General features: G+C 38.3%; 1 protein-coding gene across 1 annotated transcript in view; it reads left to right on the top strand.

Annotated features, from left to right (window-relative positions):
* Window positions 1-20,341, top strand: part of LOC126470407 (polyamine-transporting ATPase 13A3-like) — a 287,566-nt gene that overhangs the window by 182,040 nt on the left and 85,185 nt on the right. The window contains exons 9-12 of the mRNA XM_050098255.1: window positions 4,086-4,298; window positions 4,887-4,955; window positions 7,506-7,559; window positions 14,186-14,339. Coding sequence (XP_049954212.1) covers window positions 4,086-4,298; window positions 4,887-4,955; window positions 7,506-7,559; window positions 14,186-14,339 — 490 coding nt within the window. The remainder of the gene's footprint in view (window positions 1-4,085; window positions 4,299-4,886; window positions 4,956-7,505; window positions 7,560-14,185; window positions 14,340-20,341) is intronic.

The following is a 20,341-nucleotide window of genomic DNA, read 5'->3' as shown; positions in this document are numbered from 1 at the left end:
CAACTGAGCACCAGCTGTAATGCTACTGAGACATTTCAGGAAGAAATGGAGACTGCAGCGGGTTCGTCTATGCACGGGGAAGTCATCGCTCGTGCAGTCGCACGCCGCACTGGCATTCCATACACTACTGTTTGGTTGGCACTTAGACGTACCCTCCGATGCTATCCGTACAAAATCCATCGGCATCGTGAACTGTTACCTGGCGATTTAGTGAAGTGGAGGGCATTTGTGGTGTGGGCATTTCAAAAGATGGTGGAAGATGACGATTGGTTGAGTAACGTGTTGTGGACCGACGAAGCTCATTTTCACGCTCAGAGGGTCTGTCAACGCCCCCAACTGCAGAATTTGGGCTACCGAAAATCCTAGAACTGTCGTGGAAACTCCACTGCATGATGAGAAAGTCACGGTATGTGTTGGATTTACCACATCTACCGTTATCGGGCCTTTTTTCTTTGAGGAAAAGCGTGATTCTGGTTTTGTAACTGCTACCGTGACGGGTGAGAGGTACGCCGATATGTTACAGAATCGCATCATCCCCAGCCTGGCTAATAAACACCTGCTGGAATGTATGATGTTTATGCAGGATGGCGCTCCACCGCATATTGCTAGACGCGTGAAAGATCTCTTGCGCGCGTCGTTTGGTGATGATCGTGTGCTCAGCCGCTACTTTCGTCATGCTTGGCTTCCCAGGTCCCCAGATCTCAGTCCGTGTCCCTATTGGCTTTGGGGTTACCTGAAGTCGCAAGTGTATCGTGATTGACCGACATCTCTAGGGATGCTGAAAGACAACATCTGACACCAATGCCTCACCATAACTCCGGACATGCTTTACAGTGCTGTTCACAACATTATTCATCAGCTACAGCTATTGTTGAGGAATGATGGTGGACATATTGAGCATTTCCTGTAAAGAACATCATCTTTGTTTTGTCTTACTTTGTTATGCTAATTATTGCTATTCTGATCAGATGAAGTGCCATCTGTCAGACTTTTTTGAACTTTAGTATTTTTTTGGTTCTAATAAAACCCCATGTCATTCCAAGCATGTGTGTCAATTTGTGCCTCTCTATCTACATTATTCCGTGATTTATTCAGTTTTCAAATTTATACTGACTTTTTGATCACCCAGTATATTGGTACACAGCCATTTCAGAGTACAAGTATGTTGAAACCCACAAAAGGCAATGCATTCTGATAGGTAAAAGGGCAGTTTTCACATTGTAGGTAGAGGAGTTTTTGTGTGTGGGATGTTTATATTTGATGAGATGGAGTCCCTTGTATCTCTGATGTAGTCTCATGACTATCAAATAATACAGGAACGTACTGTCTAGTAAATGGTATCATTTTGTTTGTATATAGCATGCCACATGTGATCTGACCTTCTGTAAGTCAATGTTCCATCTCATTGTTCTGAGTTTTGTCAAATAGTTTGAGGAATACTCCACATACAAAAGGGTGTGTTTGTGGACACCCAGGTCACCTATTTACAGTTCTATTGAGCACTTAAGGGATACTTTCAGGTAAGATGTGCATGCCTTGTCCCACTTCTAGCCAATCTCTGTGAGTCATGGACAGCGGATGAGTGATAGTAAATAATTGTTTTGTGTAGCAAATACAGCAGTACATCACCAGCATCTTCAGGGCAAAATTGGGTACTATGAGCTTCTAGATAATGCCTCTAAGTCAGCTGCTCATGATTTTAAACATGCATCAATAGCATAGTGTTTAAGGAATTGATCCAGCTGCAGACTAATATGAACATTTTGTGTGCGCATGTCCATGTGCGTGTGTGTAAACAGGAGCACTTTTCGATGAAGTAGGTGATTCCGTTCCGTGTCTATTTTCATATGTACTCAAGAAACATGCTTTCTGTGTAAATAGTTAGTTCTTTTTATGACCCTACTGTCGGAACTGATACTTGGTTTCAGATTCTATGTCACTTAGTTTGGTGTAGATTCCAGGTATCTGGCATATCATCATCAGTGTGGCCCCAATAAGGAAACACAAAAGCCATTGCCTTCATTGACAGGAACTTTACAGTGCCTGCCTTTACATGGATGGCATGTCCCAGCAATGGTTAGAACCCAGTGAGAGAAAAAAATTTTGGGTTGAAATTAAGAAAACATTTGTGACAACCAGCAGAAGTCAGCATAATGGAATGAACTGGAAAATGAGCCCAACATAAGCAGGAAACAACACAATCATATACTGTGTTTTGAATTTTTTCTTTTTATTGTTGTCATACAGTGAGCCCAAATATGAGGAAACCCATCAGAGTTTCATACCTAATGAAGGTCATGGCAGAGGAAGTCTATAAAACACATCTTTTGAAGGATGTCATCATGGCAGTGGAGTAAAAGTGGTACTAATATATGGAGGCTGTGCCCTAGAAGACTATGTAGAAGACTTTCAGTGGACTGCCAGATGTCGTACTAATGGCATTCTTGAAAGGCCGTCGGGATCTCATGCTATTAATATGGCAGATAGTAAGAGAAGAGATAGGAGGATTTATGACATGGCTGGGAATAGTTGATGGCAAATCACCCAGGAGTTGGTAACTGGCAGCAGTCTCTACAAGGCGGATAAACATTGAGGAATTGAGTGGGATACTTTGGACGCAGGCCACAAACATTAGACAACATCCAAGATCATCATGACATATATAATTTCCTCCCTCATTAATTTTATTTATTCACTGAAACAGACCCTCAGACAAAAAGATGATGACTATAACATTAGTTCACCCTTTTCAAAGTATTCGTTAACGTGAATGTATTTAGCATTCTGAAGAAGAAGAAGAAGAAGAAGAAGAAGAAGAAGATTGGCTCTAACCTTGTTAGCAAATGAAATCTATGTTTTTATATTTATTTTAACATACTCAGTTGCAGATCATCACAAATAACTACTTGTTGCAGTCACTTAATGATCATATTCAAATCTGATTAATCACAGGTTGTGAAAACATAATTTTTTTAGGCACCCAATAAACTAATTTTTAAGAAATACTTTTCTGAACCTGTCATTTAATAAACCTGAAAATGGCCTTAAATGATGGAAATTAGTAATAATTTTTTACTATCTTTTTAAATATATAGTTGTGACCTGTCTCATGATAATACTCCTTTTATCAAAATCTATTTTGCCTATTTCAGTGCAAAGCCACCTTCTTTCACCCAGTGCTTTGACTGCTGTGTCTTGCTAGTATGAAATGGTGGGCTCATGTTTCACTCTTAACAGTAAAATGATGTACAGGGTAAGCTAGATTCTTTTCAGAAAGTCCTATCTTTGCTGTGAAATTATCGTCATGGAAAATCCAGGATGTAATGTAACAATATTATGCAAAGGATAACTGGTTTAGATGAATTTCTGTTGGTACTACACAGTAAAAAACAAAAAATTGTAGGATATTACAATATTCCAGTTTAACAGTTTGAACAAAACAGATACAACATCACTACTTTGAAAAGCAATGCAATTCACACCATGCAAATAAAGCCGACATTTAATTAATGTTACTGCAGTTTACCAAACAAAATTTCATCTCTGTGTCAGGTTGAGAACTACGCAACTTATCCTCAAACTTCCTTAATGTTTGGTTGGTAACTTTTGATACAGCTTGTTTCGGATGAGGAATTTACTGAATTGAGTTGTCATAGTAATTTTCATAGTGAAAACATACGTGGACAGATTGAGAATGTACTGTATTTAGAAATAGCATCAAAACAGATGTGTATCACATGCAGTGGAGGAAAAACGTGGCATGAAAAGGAGGCAACAGCCTAAATACAGATCTGAAAACGTGTTGGTTAGTACAGAAGTGAAAATTTGACTTTAAGATGGTGATCTTTACCAGGAAGTGGACTGTGTTTGCACAATTCTTGTTGTGAAAATTGTTCTGAATATTTGTTTAATAGGGTGTTCTTTATCGATCTTCTTTGTCTGTAGTTGTGTGTTTCTATTTCCTGTTAGAGAAAATTGCTTTGATTATGTGGTGAAGTCCCTGTACTACATAATGTGTCAAGATTTCTCAGCATGTTTCTAATGTGTGTTATGTTGAAATTTGATAATATAACTTGTATTTTCAGACAGGAACCCTGACAGAAGATGGTTTGGATATGTGGGGTGTTTTACCTTCGAATTATGCAAAATTTGAAGTGGAACCAGTTCTTGACATTAAAAAGCTTCCTTACAAATGCCACTTAGTAACAGCAATGGCTACATGCCACTCACTCACCCATTTAGAAGGCAATCTTGTTGGAGATCCACTTGATGTCAGCATGTTTGAAGCAATAAATTGGGTAAATATGAAGTTACCATAACATAAAATAATTGTGATATAATTTAACAAAACAATTGTTTCACATGTCTTGATTATTAAAAATGCCACTCTTTTTTTAAAAGTCATTGTTTCATGTAGATCTGAACTTTTCTTAACTAAAAGTAACTAATACTTGGTTTCCCAAAAAACACACACACACACACACACACACACACACACACACACACACACACACACACACACTTGCACATTTCAGTGTAGGTGTCATATAAAAATTATTTTCATGACATATGTTTCCACATATGTAATAAATTATTTGAAAGAAGTCATTGTACACTTCTAATTGTCAAATATTTATTTTAATTTGTATTGGACCAATCTGCTGGAAAGTGACACGTTAGTACAAGTTGCTCAATAGCACACTGCAAAAAAGACTTGACTGCAGAAGCAGACAGTGACTTCTTTCAAACAATTTAAAAATTAATATGTGGATTACTGAAGAAAAGTGACTAACAAAAATCCAAGTTAAAATGTAATACATAGGAGCAATCAATTACCTTCCTTAATGTGTGTAGGATGATACACTGATACAAAATCTTTGTTTTAGGAACTAGAGGAACCAGCTTCTGATACTGCACGTTTTGATAATCTTGCTCCCGCTGTAGTCAAACCCAGGGTATGTAATCGGACCCAAGGTATTTAATTATTCCGGGTTGGTAGATATGTACATAATTTTTCTGTTTAGTAGGCTGAAGGCCCAGGTACTGACTTACAGTGAAAAGTTTGGTGTATAAAAGATAAAGTAGCATTTATATTGTGGGATTATTATCTGTTATTTGTAAATCATAATTGTAATGGTCATAAGATGAAAGTACTGTTAATGTTATGCAAAATTGTTGCAAATGTATTAAGAAAACTTCAATATTCTGTGTGCTTACAAATTTACATGCATGAATGGGGCATTTCAGTTTATGCATTATTGTAATGACATGGTGGCATGGTTGTGTAGGTCAGTGGTACCAAGTACAAGTCTGAGGTTGTTAAAGCGGGTCATCTGCGACTGTGAACAACAATCGAAATTGAGTCTGTAGGTGGAAAGTCAATTCCGTGGACTGGTGAGCACTCATAATTATTCCTGGCCAATGGATTGTAATGGACTGCATCAGATGTATCAGTGAGAATGGGCCCCTTCCTTTGCAGACCGTAACTCACAAGGGTCATGGCCCACATGGATTCACTCAGCGAGCCCCACATTGATGGTGGGCAGTGCTACTTGTATCAAGTGTGAATCCCATTGGTTCCTCCTCTGTGTTACTCTGAAGTTAGTGATACAGTTCCAACTAACTGTAGGACTTTTACATCCATCCACTATCACACCTTTATCATTTTCTCATACAGTGCCTAAAATTCTTATAGCTGTGTTCTTGTCCTTTCTCATACAGTGCCTAAAATTCTTATAGCTGTGTTCTTGTCCTGCTCTTCTTCATGGCAGTGTACTTGTCAAGTGTGTTATAGGTAGTTTTTACTGCATAGACTCTTTTATAACAAAGTCAGCTATAGAAAGCCCATCAGAGATATTTTTATTTACTTACTATAATTCACTGTATTGGCTGCTGGTTCAGAAGGCACCTCTCATGGTCACTGCATTGCTATCTTACACTATCTTGGTATAACATTTTTTTATGCTCGAACGGTTTGCAGATTCGTAGTATCTTTTTGCTTTTTCTGTGAATTGTCCAGTATCTGCTGCAGCTGAAAGGCACTCATCTTCTCTTGTTTCTTGTGATACAACTGATCTTTATGGAACTAAGCCACAAAAAAGAACAAATGCTGATTTATACTTCTGAACTGCACTTTTAGAGCCCTGTAAGAATTCACTCTCAAACAACTGCAAATTACATCAGTGTCATTTGTGAGAACTGCCTCAAGGCCTCTATAAGAAGAGAAAATTGAGGCTATCTTTTTATCACAGACAAAACATTGATCGCTTATGTAGTTAGTGAAAGATGAAATTGGTGAACAAAACTAGTGGCATACCTCAAATAAATTTTGAGTACTTTCATTGTACACTGCAGTCACTACAGTCTATAAAATTAAGCCAAAGTTGTCCTCAACTCAAAGGTTGGTTTGTACACTGCAGCCGGCCGCGGTGGTCTAGCGGTTCAAGGCGCGCAGTCCGGAACCGCGCGACTGCTACGGTCGCAGGTTCGAATCCTGCCTCGGGCATGGATGTGTGTGATGTTCTTAGGTTAGTTAGGTTTAAGTAGTTCTAAGTTCTAGGGGACTGATGACCACAGATGTTAAGTCCCATAGTGCTCAGAGCCATTTGAAACATTTTTTTGGAACACTGCAGTACTTTATTAGGCATGGTTCTATTTCAACTGATATCACCCTTGTCTTCCTCCAACCTGGCAACTAACCTACCTAGGAAGTTGTAGGAGGACCTACAATTTAATGTTTACTGTGTCATTTTTCCCTATTAACAATCATTGCCAGAGGTAACAAGTGACAAAAAATATCCTAGGACAGGCGAACCTGGACATTTGTGCTTTAAGACTGGCGCTTATCCACTTAACCTCCAATCCACACTTATTCTGAACTGTAATGCCATAAATATAAGAAACACTTTCGCCATTGATGTCCAGAGGTGCCATTTGTGATGGAATTTACTTTAGAACTGTCCGCAAAATTTTCTGTGATAATCTACACTCAAGGGAAATTTCTAGAATAACACCTTCAAAGAAGTTGTTATGATTAATCTTGCAGTGTTATGATTAATCTTGCAGTGTTATAGCAGTTGTCAAAGGAAGAATATTAGATTTATAGTGAGGGATACAGTGGTAAGTTGCTAGTCTCACAGACAGCAATAGATGCATATGTAAGAATGGAAGCAACAGAATAGTAGTCACTCATTTTACAGTGGCAAATCAGTAAATTTCTTGATATATCTTACTTTGCGTTTTTCTCATTAGAAGCAGCATGAGAGAGATTACTAGTATACTGGTGAACTATAAACTTTTATCGAGAACACTGCTTTATTACTTCATTGTAGAAAAGAGTATTCTCTTACTTATCATCATCCATTATCACCACTATCTTCATCATAGTCGTAATATTTCTTTCTGTGTAGAATGTCATCACTAGCAAATGAAGGATGTTTATAGCTAGCAATAAATAGTGAAAAGGTTGAAAAAACTGTTAGATATACATTTCACTTTGTTTCCAGATCCTGTGCGGTGGGGAGGGATCTTTCCTCATGACACCTTTCAATGAATCTGAGGTAATTTTAAAATAATTTTGTATTACTTTTAAATTTTTTGTTCTCGCTTAAATAATAAGAGGAATCAATTGCTCACTTTACTGATAGGATGGTGATGGATCTGCAGGTGCCAGTTGGAAAATTTACTGAAGTCTTGGAACAACACATTGTCCTTGTGTGAATGAATAATATATTAAGATGATGATATGAGATGGTATCGCTTCTTAAATTGCTTGACAGGTGCTGAGTTACTTGCACTTATTATAGTAGAAAATGGTCCAAATAAATGTTTACATCTTTCCTTTAATGATAGTGATGACTACCTGTTGATTCAAGTGATGTAGTTCTTAATAACATGATTTTGTAAATGTGTTAGAAAAAAAAACTACACTGGTGGCCAGTAAAATTGCAGCAATAGGAATGACATAAGATGGTGACATTTTACTTTACTGTCTATATACAGTGAAGTAGGCAGAACACATGATTAAATATGTAGGTGATTTGTGGGTGTACATGATGCAAAAAAGCAAAGATTCCACCTCTGGCAGCAACAGTGGCCCTAATCCAGGTGGGCATCAAATCAGACTGGTCTTGGCAGATAAGTGCAAGTATCCCAGAATTCATCAGCCATACCTGGCTGACTACTGGTGGTGCTCCAGTCTTTTTGTGACCCATGGCCACAGGCATGAGAGACCTAGAGAATGTGCTGACCAGGGCAATAGATAGGTCAGGACAGTGCAGGCAGCATGTGATCTCACCTTATTTGTTGAAAGGTAATGTCATAAAGATACTGAAGACGTTACATAGCCACTGATTGTATCAGAGCAAAAATGTAATGGCTGCTGTCCAAATTAGTAATTGTGGTGTGCATGCAGCTACATCCTGTATCGTTCCGTGTGGTGACCGGCCTGTACGACATTGACGATCACAATCTGACAGTGCTTGTTTTCCTTCTCGTGTTTGGGTACATCGGTTGTGAATCGGAATTGGTACTGGAGAAAAGATGACATGGTGCCACTCCTGTGTCCAGTGTTGTTGTTCGGTGCACCACTGTTCAAGTACCTCTCCATGTTGCCACACAAGGGATACTGCAACAGTGGTAATCATACTGACATTCTGTGGTGCTCCCAGCATCATCGTACTGTCCAGGTGGGTACTTGTTTTGCTGCAAACAAGCCTATTTCCTGACAGAAAGTACATGATGGCCTGTTCGATGGTGCACACCCATATGAAAAATGTGTCTGGTCTTTCGAATACTAGTCGTGTGGGGCTACCAAAATCCTGCTTGACAGTGTGCACAGCCCTCCTGAACCCATCAGTTCTATATTCACAGCTACAGTTAGAGATCCTGCCCAATTCAAACAGCAGTATTATTGAACTATAAACCGGTCTCGGTAGGCCACAATTTTGCCACAGTCGATGTTTCTTACATGCTGTCTTCATGGTGATGCAGTTTTAATGGCCAACAGTAATTTGTATTCGTGCCTTCTAAGACAACGATGTGCTTATTTATTGATGAAACTTATCTCTTCAGGCAGGTCTTTTCCCAATCTGACTTAAGTAGCTGGTAAGGTTGCTGCAGAGTAGGCTGTGCTGAGAAATAATTCTTATGTTGCACTGTTTTTCAGTTAATTAGCATTGAAGTTAACCAATTTGGCCATTGCACTAGCAAATTCAAATAGTCTGCCAGGTACAGTTTGTGTCAGTTGTTCTCATAGCATAGATGACAGTACACGAGACTGCTTAGCTATTTGATCAGGTTTGATCCTGTCCCATGTCCAATTTTTATATCTTTTTCTTCTTTGGCTTTAGGGAACCAAATGCAGAAAATGTTTGGTGAGACCAGCTCTGGTGGGCCACTTGATTTTGGATGCACTATGGCCTGATTGTCTGACTTCAGTGCTAATTAACAAGCAAACAGCACAGCATATTTTTTTATTTTTTTATGATTATTTCTCAGCACAACCTACTTTTCAACACCCCAACTAAATTTTAAGACTTCCTGACCACCCTAAATATAATTTTTTCCAATGTTGTCAAAAGTATTTCAAAAGGCAGTGCACAACTGAGTAGTTACATGTTCCTCAGAGCATAACACTTTCACAGTTCGATTTTAGAACTGGTTCATGTGTTCATCAAGCAATATTTTTCTTCAGGCACAGAATATTAGATGATGTTGGTGGAGAACTGCAATCACTGGGAATGTTTGATGATGATGTAACAGACTATTGAATGTGTAGCATGTGGTATAGAACAAAATAAAGTAGAACATTGTGGAACATAGAAAGATGACTTTCAGCTCAATTTAATGTTATGTGAGTTGTAAGAAGCAGTGGGCTGCTTTATACTGTTGCATGACAGGAAATGAGGGTATTGGGGTTGGGTTGTTTTGGGGGAAGAGACCAGACAGCGAGGTCATCGGTCTCATCGGATTAGGGAAGGACGGAGAAGGAAGTCGGCCGCGCCCTTTCAAAGGAACCATCCCGGCATTTGCCTGGAGCAATTTAGGGAAATCACGGAAAACCTAAATCAGGACGGCCGGACGCGGGATTGAACCGTCGTCCTCCCGAATGCGAGTCCAGTGTGCTAGCCACTGCGCCACCTCACTCGGTAGGAAATGAGGTTGTATGTTAATGTGGCACTGTGTTAAGCGTATCCTTCAAGGTATCATGATAGACTCCATTCTTTTTCTTGTATACACTAATGACTTTCCTTTGACCATAGCAAATAACTTCAAAGTTGTTATACACTGCCAAAAAAAGTGCAACACCCTCAAGGGTAAGATCGTTTGATTGATAAGTGAGGTGACAGGTAGTTCATCATTGTAGGAGTATGTGATAACAATTTCGGACCAAGCTGAACATCCATCTCAAAGTAAAAGTGTCCAGTCACATCAAAACACACTGTAGCCCTCTCTGATGGCAATAAAGGCATTTATTCTCACATGAAAATGATCATCAAGATGTCAAATGGTGTCCTGCAGTAGACTGCATCTTGGGCCTTTAGTTGCAATTCAGCAGTGGTTCTTGCATGTCTTCGAGAACGCGTAAGACCCCACTTCATGTCCCATCCGTGTTCAATTGGTTAGAGTCCTGGCGATCCTGCTAGCCATGGCAGTCGGTGTACACTATGAAGAGCACATTGCAGCCTGTTGACGAAATGGCAGTAGCATGGGGATTATAGCCTGTGCAATGTTGTGGGCACTGGTTACTTTACTCTGCAGAAACATCAGATGTGACCACCAGTTGTAACTGATGCCCCCCCCCCCGTCTGCTGCCACCTTTCTCGCTGTATTGCCTGGAATGGGACCTGTCTGTCATGAGCAAATGCATTCTGGAATAGGCAGCTCACCAGATATACACCGTAAATGTGTAGGTCCATCACTCGAATAAAGACAGAACCGCTTCTCATCACTGAAGACAACAGAACACCTTTCCATTCCCCATTTAACTCTTTCATGACACCAGAATAGCCCTTGCTTGGTGGTGTTGTGGTGTCAATGGTAGCCTGCCCAGAGGCACACATGATCTTAATCCTGTTGCAAGCAGACAGTTCCCAATGGTCCCTGATGACACAGGGGATGGAAGATGTGCCCAGATTTGTTTTGGATGATGATCAGCCAGCCACCACTGCTCACATGATGCATCTGTAATACAAAGTTGTATGTAACCTGGTCTATGGGGATGGAAGTGTTGAAAGCAACAACTCAGCACCAATCCATTGTACACATCATCTGCAACAACCTATCAACACGTCTCTCAAACTATGTACAGGCCCACAGTGTGGCCTCATTCAAATGGCTGATGCTGTTCAACATGAGTATGTACTCATCAGTGGGGCATGACTGTATCCTAGAATGGATGTTACAAAAACTTTTCACCTCTAAACTCAGCACAGTTAATGCCTGCAGAGTCAAAACAGAGGGTATACAGAGAGGTGTCCTGAGTGCCATATGATCACCAGTGACCATGACAAATTAATCACTAACACTACATCATATTGTGCATATATTATAACCTGATGACAGTGAACACAGCCCTTGAGGGCGTCGCACTTTTTTTTCCTGGCAGTGTACTTCTGCATAATACAAGTGTTACTTTTACAGATTCAGATCAGGGACTCAAAAATGTGGCAAATCACATGGCAGAGAGCAATAGCTCTTGGCACACGCACACACAAACTATATGCAGTTCAGAACTTTAAGAGGCTTCCTTCTAGTATATATCTAAAGTATGGTAAACGGTTAAAAGAGGTTAACAGAGCAAATTTCTTCAAATAAAACTTGATGATAAATTCGATTGGGAGCACATACAGCAGAACTGCTGAAATGCCTGCACAAACCTATATTTGAAATGCAAGTGTTATCACTCAGAGCTGACATAATATAAAAAGCTAGCATTCTTTGCTTACTTTCATTCCATAATGTCATATGGGATTAATTTTTGGGTAATACGTCAAGCCAAGCTGAAGTTTCCCCAAGTACAAAACCATATAATATGAATTCTCTGCAGTGTGATCTCAAGAACATCCTGCAGAGACATGTTCAAAAAGCTGGCAATAATAACTGCTATTTCCAGAAAAAACATTGTTCATTAATGAATTTTGTCAAAATAATATCTCTCTCTTTCAAACCAACAACTCTAGATCATAATACCCCTATAGACAATGTTCTCATACAAAAAATGGAAGTGAAAGAAATGCATGTTTACTCTGTGGTAAACAGATCATCAGATGATGATACACAGTTAGTCACATTACATAACTTAGCTCTGTGCACAGTTTAGAAACACTCAGAAAATGATTGAAAAAGCTACTGAATATGTTGAAGAAGGCTTAGAAATGTCAACTCTGGTGAAGTTTACAATGAGCATAACACTAGTTCTAAATTCAACATACGATGGTTGACTGAAAAGTAATGTCTCCATCTTCATAACTCTTCAAAAGTTGGCAGCAATGGTATGCGGCAGGTACTGGCTTGTTCCGTGGACTCATCTCTACAGCTCCATTTGCCAGGAAGCCTTAGCAGTGAACAGTTGTGTTGTTACAGTGTAAAGTATGGAACCCTGCGCAGATGTTTGGTCAATGCAATTTAAGCAACATGCAGTCATTGAATTCTTGACATCAGAAGGTGTCACCCCAGGGGAGATGCATCAGAGAATGAAAGCAGTTTATGGCAATTGTGTTGATGTGAGTACTGTGCATCGTTGGGCAAGTAAGTTTAAAGATCTTGAGCAGGAACATCTGACCTGTGTGACAAACAGAGTTTGGAAGTCCTGTGACAGCAACCACAAAGTTTCACTAGCAAAATGTTGACAGATCGATTCAGGATGATCATAATATTGCTCGGAGAGAAATTGCAAGGACAATCGGCATTTCACAAGAACGTGTGGGTCACATGACAATGCCAAACCACACACTTCATGTGCCACCACAGCAGAACTTCAGAGACTGAATCTCATCACCGTACGGCATCCTCCGTACAGTCCAGATTTAGCACCGTCTGACTTCCATGTGCCCCTGATAATGAAAGACACCATTATGCTTCTGATGAAGACGTCGAGGGAACTGTGAGACTGTGGTTGCGGAAACTGAGTGTCGACTTCATCCATGACGGCTGCAAAAAACTTGTTCATTGTTGGCAGAAATGTATCCAACTGACTGGCGATTATGTGGAAAAGTGATTATTGGTAATTAAAGATCACATTCAAAGGATTTTTTCTTCATTTGATTTATTAAAATATTCCCTTCCAAACTGAATTATCGAAGGCGGGGGCATTACTTTTCATTCAACCCTCATATTTCTTAATGAGTTTGTAACAATTTTTGGAGATTGTCTTCCATAAAAGATAATTAAATTTAGTAATAGGAAGTTAGTCAAGAAATCTTGGTCTACCACAGGTATAAGAGTGTCTTCATAACAGAAAAAGGACATGTACAGAATAGCCAGAACAAGTAATGATCCAGAAATACTTTCAGATTTTTTTATGTAATACATAGTTCAGCACATACCTGGTTTAGTTCTTACTTAAGTAACAGAATGCAGGAAACTGTCTTAGGCTGTTGGAGTAATATACAGAGGGTCATCATATCATCATGATGGGGAGAAATTTGCAGTGGAAGTCCCAGATGGTTATATTAGTGGCCTACTTTATTTTAGGTGCTGCTCTTTGATTCTCATTCATACCTTTTGACAAAATTTTAGTAACTGAATTAAGACAAGTTTTTTATTAGTGTGTTTGGGGGGGGGCAGCAAACATCAAACGTGTGGCTGTCTTAGGATTACAATTTGGTACATATTACCATATAAAGTATAAAGTTTTTACCACTTTTAATCATGCTACTCTTAATGTATTGTAGTGTGCACTTTGAAGACCATGGTATCAAACGACCAAAGTCCCTTAAATCCTCATCTTCATCAAGATTGTTTCTCAGTGAACATTTCCTGTAACATTTATTCTATCTTTCGTACAGAAATATTTTATTTTATAGATTAATTTCTTGCAAATGTTTACATTTTACCTTGTCTGTTACATCATTATGTGATGAATGAATTTTCATGTTAACTGAGCTTGAAGCTGTCCATTTCCACTGCACTATTTCAGTATGTTATTTTACAGGTGCTTATATTCCTCAACATTTTGTTTTAGATTCCATATGAAGTTGGGATTCTACGTCAGTTTCCTTTCACATCTGCAGCTCAGTGCATGTCAGTCATCACTAGAGTTCTGGGCAGCAAGTTCATGACAGTTTATTGCAAAGGTGCCCCAGAAAAAATTGTTAGCCTGTGCAGGAAAGAAACTGGTAAGGTGTAAAATAAATGACACACATCCAGGGGGGAAAAAATCAAAGTAAATCATATTTTATTGCCTTCTTTATGTGGGGTTTCAAAGACTAAGTGTTTGTAAACAAAAAATCCAAGCTTAATTTTGCATCGCAGTGTAGAAAGCTTAATCTATCATTTTGAAATGCTTAAAAATTTCATTGACATCTTAAAGTGTGTTGTGGAAATGTCTAAAATATGTGAAAATGTTTACAGAAAAAGATATCAATTAAATTTGCATCAGCATTCTTTTTTAGATTCCAGCCAGATCATTTGGTTCAACATCTAGCAGCTTTCATTGTAGCTCTTATCCATTGCCAAGCATTATGACTTCTGTGTGGTAGTTACACTCCTTCTACTCACTAGCACTTTGGTTATGCTATCTGGGAGAGCATCTTCAAAGAGGCAAAACAAGTTTTTAATAAATATGTTGCTAAAAAAACAAGCAGATCATGTAATGCAACTTTCACAGACTTGCAATGATCACAGTAGACATTAAATGATGTATTGTGGTGGGCAAGTGCTAATAACTTGGCCACAGTGTCTCAGCCAGAAGTACGGTTATGGTGGACTGTGTCAGCAGTCTTACCAGTAAGGAAACAACTGTACCCAAACTTGCTGACTTTTAAATTACCTGATATGATTGGAATCCTAAGAATACTTCATTTAAACCTGCTCCAATCCTTAAAACAGCTGTCCTCTGTTTTGGTCATAATGACTTGACTGGTATTAAATGGATAATACTAAGAAATTATTAAGTCATTTTAATTTCAAGTTCTTTTTGCAACAAAATTAATTTTCAGCATTACCTGCAATCAATCATCTAACATAATCAGAAGACCCTGGATTTCAATGAAATGTCACACAATGGAGTTTTTAATTAGTTTGTAGATGAATAAAATAAAAAAAAAATTGTCAACTTACTTACGTTTGAAATTACAATAACAGTAATTCATAAATTTCAGCTTTCTATATTAAAAGTGAATAGGGTATTATTTGCCATAAAATAAATATTACAGTATTTGAAGCTAACATTCATATCAGTGACTTAAAAATTATTTATTGTGCAGTTATTTTGAAATTGAACAAAATAGGAATTGCTAGTAACAGGGAAACTGTAGTAGTTATAATTTCTAAATATCTAGCTGCCTCAGCTCAACATCAATACAGACAGCTTATTAGATTCCACAATATGGGCAGCAGTATGTAACACGAGAATTAGGACATGTTTGATACAATTTTAGCTCTTCATAATGGTTTTGTTGTCACAAATTGATGGACAGAATTTACATCTGGCACGTATGGAGTTCAGATTTCCACCACTGGAGCTTATTAAAGAATTTCCTGTTTATATCCTTCTGCCAATCGCCCCTGATTGTTCATTTTGTAACAAGTTTTTTTCCAGTTCATGAATTCATCAATCTAATGCATATAATGTAAAGAAATTGTCATACTTAACATTTTGTCCTTTCAGTTCATGTGTCGGGTCTATAATAATATGTACACATTGATTTTTCCTGGCTTTTGGCCTGGTAACTTGCCTGTATAGATTTGTTTTACCAGATTATTTAGTTGGTGCATAAATTTGTAGCATTTTTGTTTTGTGTGGTGGTATTCTGGTTGATGTGGGTTTACTTATCAATTGTCATTGTTTATTTGTAGTTCACTGTTGCTATTGCAGTTTACATATTGTTATTTTGTCATTTGTATATAGTGAGTGGAGCTGTGAATGCTAGAAAATGGAGTGCCAAGTGGAGAAGTAGGAATATTTCTGGCATATTCTTCTGTTTGAGTTCAATAGATGGGTGACAGCACCATAGGCAGCCAGAAACATTTGTGCTGTATAAGAGGATAATGTCTTTGCACAGAGCAAGGCAAGAAAATAGTTTTCTCATTTTGAGGAGGACCATTTTGATATGTCACTCCACATTCAGGAAGAGCTTCAGGGTTTGGTGATGATCATTTAAACATGTTAATCCACTGTGATCCACATTAGTGTACTCAAGAACTTGTAAATGTGATGAACTGTGATCATTCCACCATTGTGCAACATTTACATGGAATGAGGAAGACTCAATACATATTATTGAGGAAAAAGACCTTGTTTCACAAAGCACCCAGCATCCGTCGCATCTAGAAATAAACTTTCCTGTAGACAAAAGAGGACGGGTCTATACGAGCCGAGCGAATAAAGCCGAAATGGTGAACGACAATCGCTGTTTATGTGGTTGACTGGGTTTGCATATGATCAGCATAGTTATAATTACTAGCAAATCCATAGATTCAGAGTACCAGAGTGGAAATAAACGACTAACAGGAATAACAGGCAACTAAGATTACGTATTGTCTTCTCTGTGTATCCAAGAAAATGAAATTTTGACAAAACATTTTTGGCCAGAGCGCTGCACTATGAAGGACAAGTTATACGGTCCCCGGCTAGCAGCCGCTTTAAGTTGTATTCTGGGAGTAGCGCGGAAAACACGTTGCACGAACACGTAATAACACCTAACCGGAGAACAAATGCGGGATAACTAAACCGGTGATTGTGGCAGGATTAGTGAAGTTAACCAGAGAATAAATTTTGACACTGGCAGGAATAGTTACAGAATTAGTGATTACAAGATTGTTTGTTAGAACGAGGAAGGAGAAGGAATGGAGGCTCTCACAAATTACGGAAGAATATGACGATTCCAAATTTAAATAAAAATTTCATATTACTGCTTTTTGATCTCATGCTTCAGAAGCTCGAGAGTATGAATGAAATGTGAAACTATTTCCTAACATAAAACTTTTTATTTGTAGTAGGCTTAATAGGCATTTGATGTTGGTACTTCGTGAATTATATTCTGTCATGTTATAAAAATGACCATTTGTGCCAAAACAGTCTTGTTTATTTGGTGTGTGTAACAATTGCTGCAATATTAGACAGGCCTGTTTCATTTTATCTAGCACACAGTCACAAAATACACGTAATCAGATTGAGAAACCACACCAGTCTTGGGTACTATTTGTATTAACAGCTTTTCTGGTAGTAGACAATGAAATTTCATTTTTTCATGTAGCAAAATATTGACGAACTTTGATGAGGTAATAGATTCTTTCCCAGAAAGAAAAGTATGCCATATAAAGCCGTGGCAAGATTAGAGAGAAAAAAATGCTAGGACTTAAGGATTGAGGAAATGTGTACTGTATTGCTTGTCTCTTGTCTTTACTCGTTTTATGTATCCCACATTTAATTTTATATAATAGAAGGAAACATTCCACGTGGGAAAAATTATATCATCTTTGTTTTTATATATAACATTTAATTTTATGTCACTCGAAACAACAGTTATTAGCTGATAGGCAGTAAAGACTGCAAATTTTCTGAAGAATTCTTGTTCTCCCAGTTACAAATAATCCCACCCACTATTAATTGTGAGATTTTTTTAATTGGGGCAGGATGTCAAACTGGCCGACTGGGAGCAGGAGAGGCACCACAGGACATTTTAATTTCCACTGGCCTGAATATAGTTTGATGGCACCCATTACAAAATATTACACGTTTGAATTTCACAGAGCGAAATACAGAGATGGGGCACTGCACTTCGGCACACTTAAGACCAAATAACGTGTCTTATGTTCCCTCAATCATATATGTTTTATGTATCAGACTCATCAGAAAGATGTGTGATACAAAATGAAGATATTTTTGAAAAGTCGATTTTTTTTTTTTTTTTTTTTCCGTCCTACCTCGAACACTGGAGGGAGGGGGAGCGCCACTATCTAATATTGCCCCGGTTCAGAAATATTGTATATCCGGATATGATGTGCAGAGCAGTCAGAGTTAAGTGATTTTGCTGTTTCCTCTTTGTTTATTGCTCTCATGTCAAATGAAAGCAAAACAGATTTCTGTGGCTGGGAGCTATCAAGTGAATTAAAATACATTCACATAATTATGGAAGGCTAAAATATGTTATTAGCTCAGATTTTATTTAGTTTCCACCTTTCTGAGAGTCAAGCGTTAATTGCCTTGCAGAACAATGAAGTTATTTTTGTTGGTTTGTTAAAGAAATTTGACTTTTATTAGTCTTTTTTGCTGAGACAGTCAATTTATTTGAAATGACGTGTTTTTCAACTGTTCGCTACATGGTGAACGACAATCGCTGTTTATGTGGTTGACTGGGTTTGCAAGTTCACGTTTTCATCATCTGGCGCGTATGGCATTATGCCATAATAAAGAACCAAACATGAGATAATGCGGTACTGGTACTCCAAGAAAATTTACATCTGAATCTGGACATACGAATGTGGACTTTAAGCCGAATTATGCATTTTGGTATGGTTCACAAAATTCCCATGCTCTTGGAGTATCGTCTAATGTCTTGTTTCTTTTATGACATAATATAAGATCTTTTAATGTTTTACATGTACGAACGTACGGGCTTCCTGTGTCATCGTAGCTGCGCAAGCGCGGCGACGCCTGTCATCTGGCACAACTGCTGAAACAAATCTATTTCTAACAGGTTTCAGGAAAATATTCCAAATGGTTGTTTGAAAAGCGTTACTTTCAAGTAAATTTAATTTCCTTTTACAGAAGGTGAACTCTGTGCGCAAATGTCCGATGAATTTAATAGCAGAGCATTTGACTCCCATTCAAAATTCAAATCTTTGAGGACGACCATTTAGAATATTTTTGAGCCCAGAAGATCAGACCTCCATATCGTTGTTAAAAATGTTACTGTCACATTTGTGTGCGCAAAAAAGATCAACATTATGTGTGAAAGCTTAGCTTCTCTTGCAGCTTATTAATCTCAGAGGCCAATATTATACGTGAAAGCTTTTCTTTTCTTGTAGGAACACTATGTTCATTAATTTAAACCATTACCTTTTCCTATTTGTGTGTTCGCACTACTTAACATTGATGTTGCTATTGGCCGACTATATCATGTGTTCTGTGGTCTGAATATCCGCTGACATCGGCTGGCAAGATCGCTTGACATGAGCTACAACTGGCTTACAAAAGCACATCGCAATCTCTATTTCAATCCTTCGAAAAGTAACATGCAGTGTTTGGTGAAATTCGAATTTATACTTTCGTAATATGAAAATATGCAGTGTAAATGTTGCTGCACATCAGACATCTTTCCAAAACGTGTTTTTCCCCTGAGTTTCATTTTCTAAAGTGCCGGGAAATTCTACGCCGGTGTATAAAACCACAAGTATTGAAATGATTGATAAGCGTTACAGTTCCAAGGAAAAGTATACTGTTACTTAACAGGGAAAAAGTGTATTTTCATCCAGGAGAAAGTTTTTTTTTTTTTTTTTTTTTTTTTAACCGGTAAATCCAGGAAAAATCAGAGAATGTTTTTTTTTCCTCATCTGCGTATACACCCTGCCTGCTGAGAATCGGAATAAGTTGAATTATAGTACCAGGGCTCAAGAATCATAAATCAGTATGTGTTTTTTGTGATTAAGAAGAAGGAGGGGATGTTTAAAAATGTGTCCCTCTGCTATATCCATAAAGGCTTGGAAGGACTTGCTGGAAGACTGAAATCTATCAAGCAGCTGAGGAATGGTTCCCTACTGGTTGAGACTAACAGGGCAAAGCAGGTGGAACTACTTAGGAATTCCAAAAAATTGGGTGAGTATAATGTAATTGTTGATTTGCATAACTCACTTGACTGCAGTAAGGGTGTGGTCACATGCCGTGACATTATGGACATCAACATAGCTGAACTTAAACAGGTATGGGCATTACAGGCAATAGTAGACATACACTCCTGGAAATTGAAATAAGAACACCGTGAATTCATTGTCCCAGGAAGGGGAAACTTTATTGACACATTCCTGGGGTCAGATACATCACATGATCACACTGACAGAACCACAGGCACATAGACACAGGCAACAGAGCATGCACAATGTCGGCACTAGTACAGTGTATATCCACCTTTCGCAGCAATGCAGGCTGCTATTCTCCCATGGAGACGATCGTAGAGAT

Source organism: Schistocerca serialis, chromosome 3 (genome assembly GCF_023864345.2).
Source record: "Schistocerca serialis cubense isolate TAMUIC-IGC-003099 chromosome 3, iqSchSeri2.2, whole genome shotgun sequence".
Classification (NCBI taxonomy): Eukaryota; Metazoa; Arthropoda; class Insecta; order Orthoptera; family Acrididae; genus Schistocerca; species Schistocerca serialis.
The sequence above is the reverse complement of the archived record's forward strand: the minus strand, read 5'-3'. Positions and strand labels throughout refer to the sequence as shown.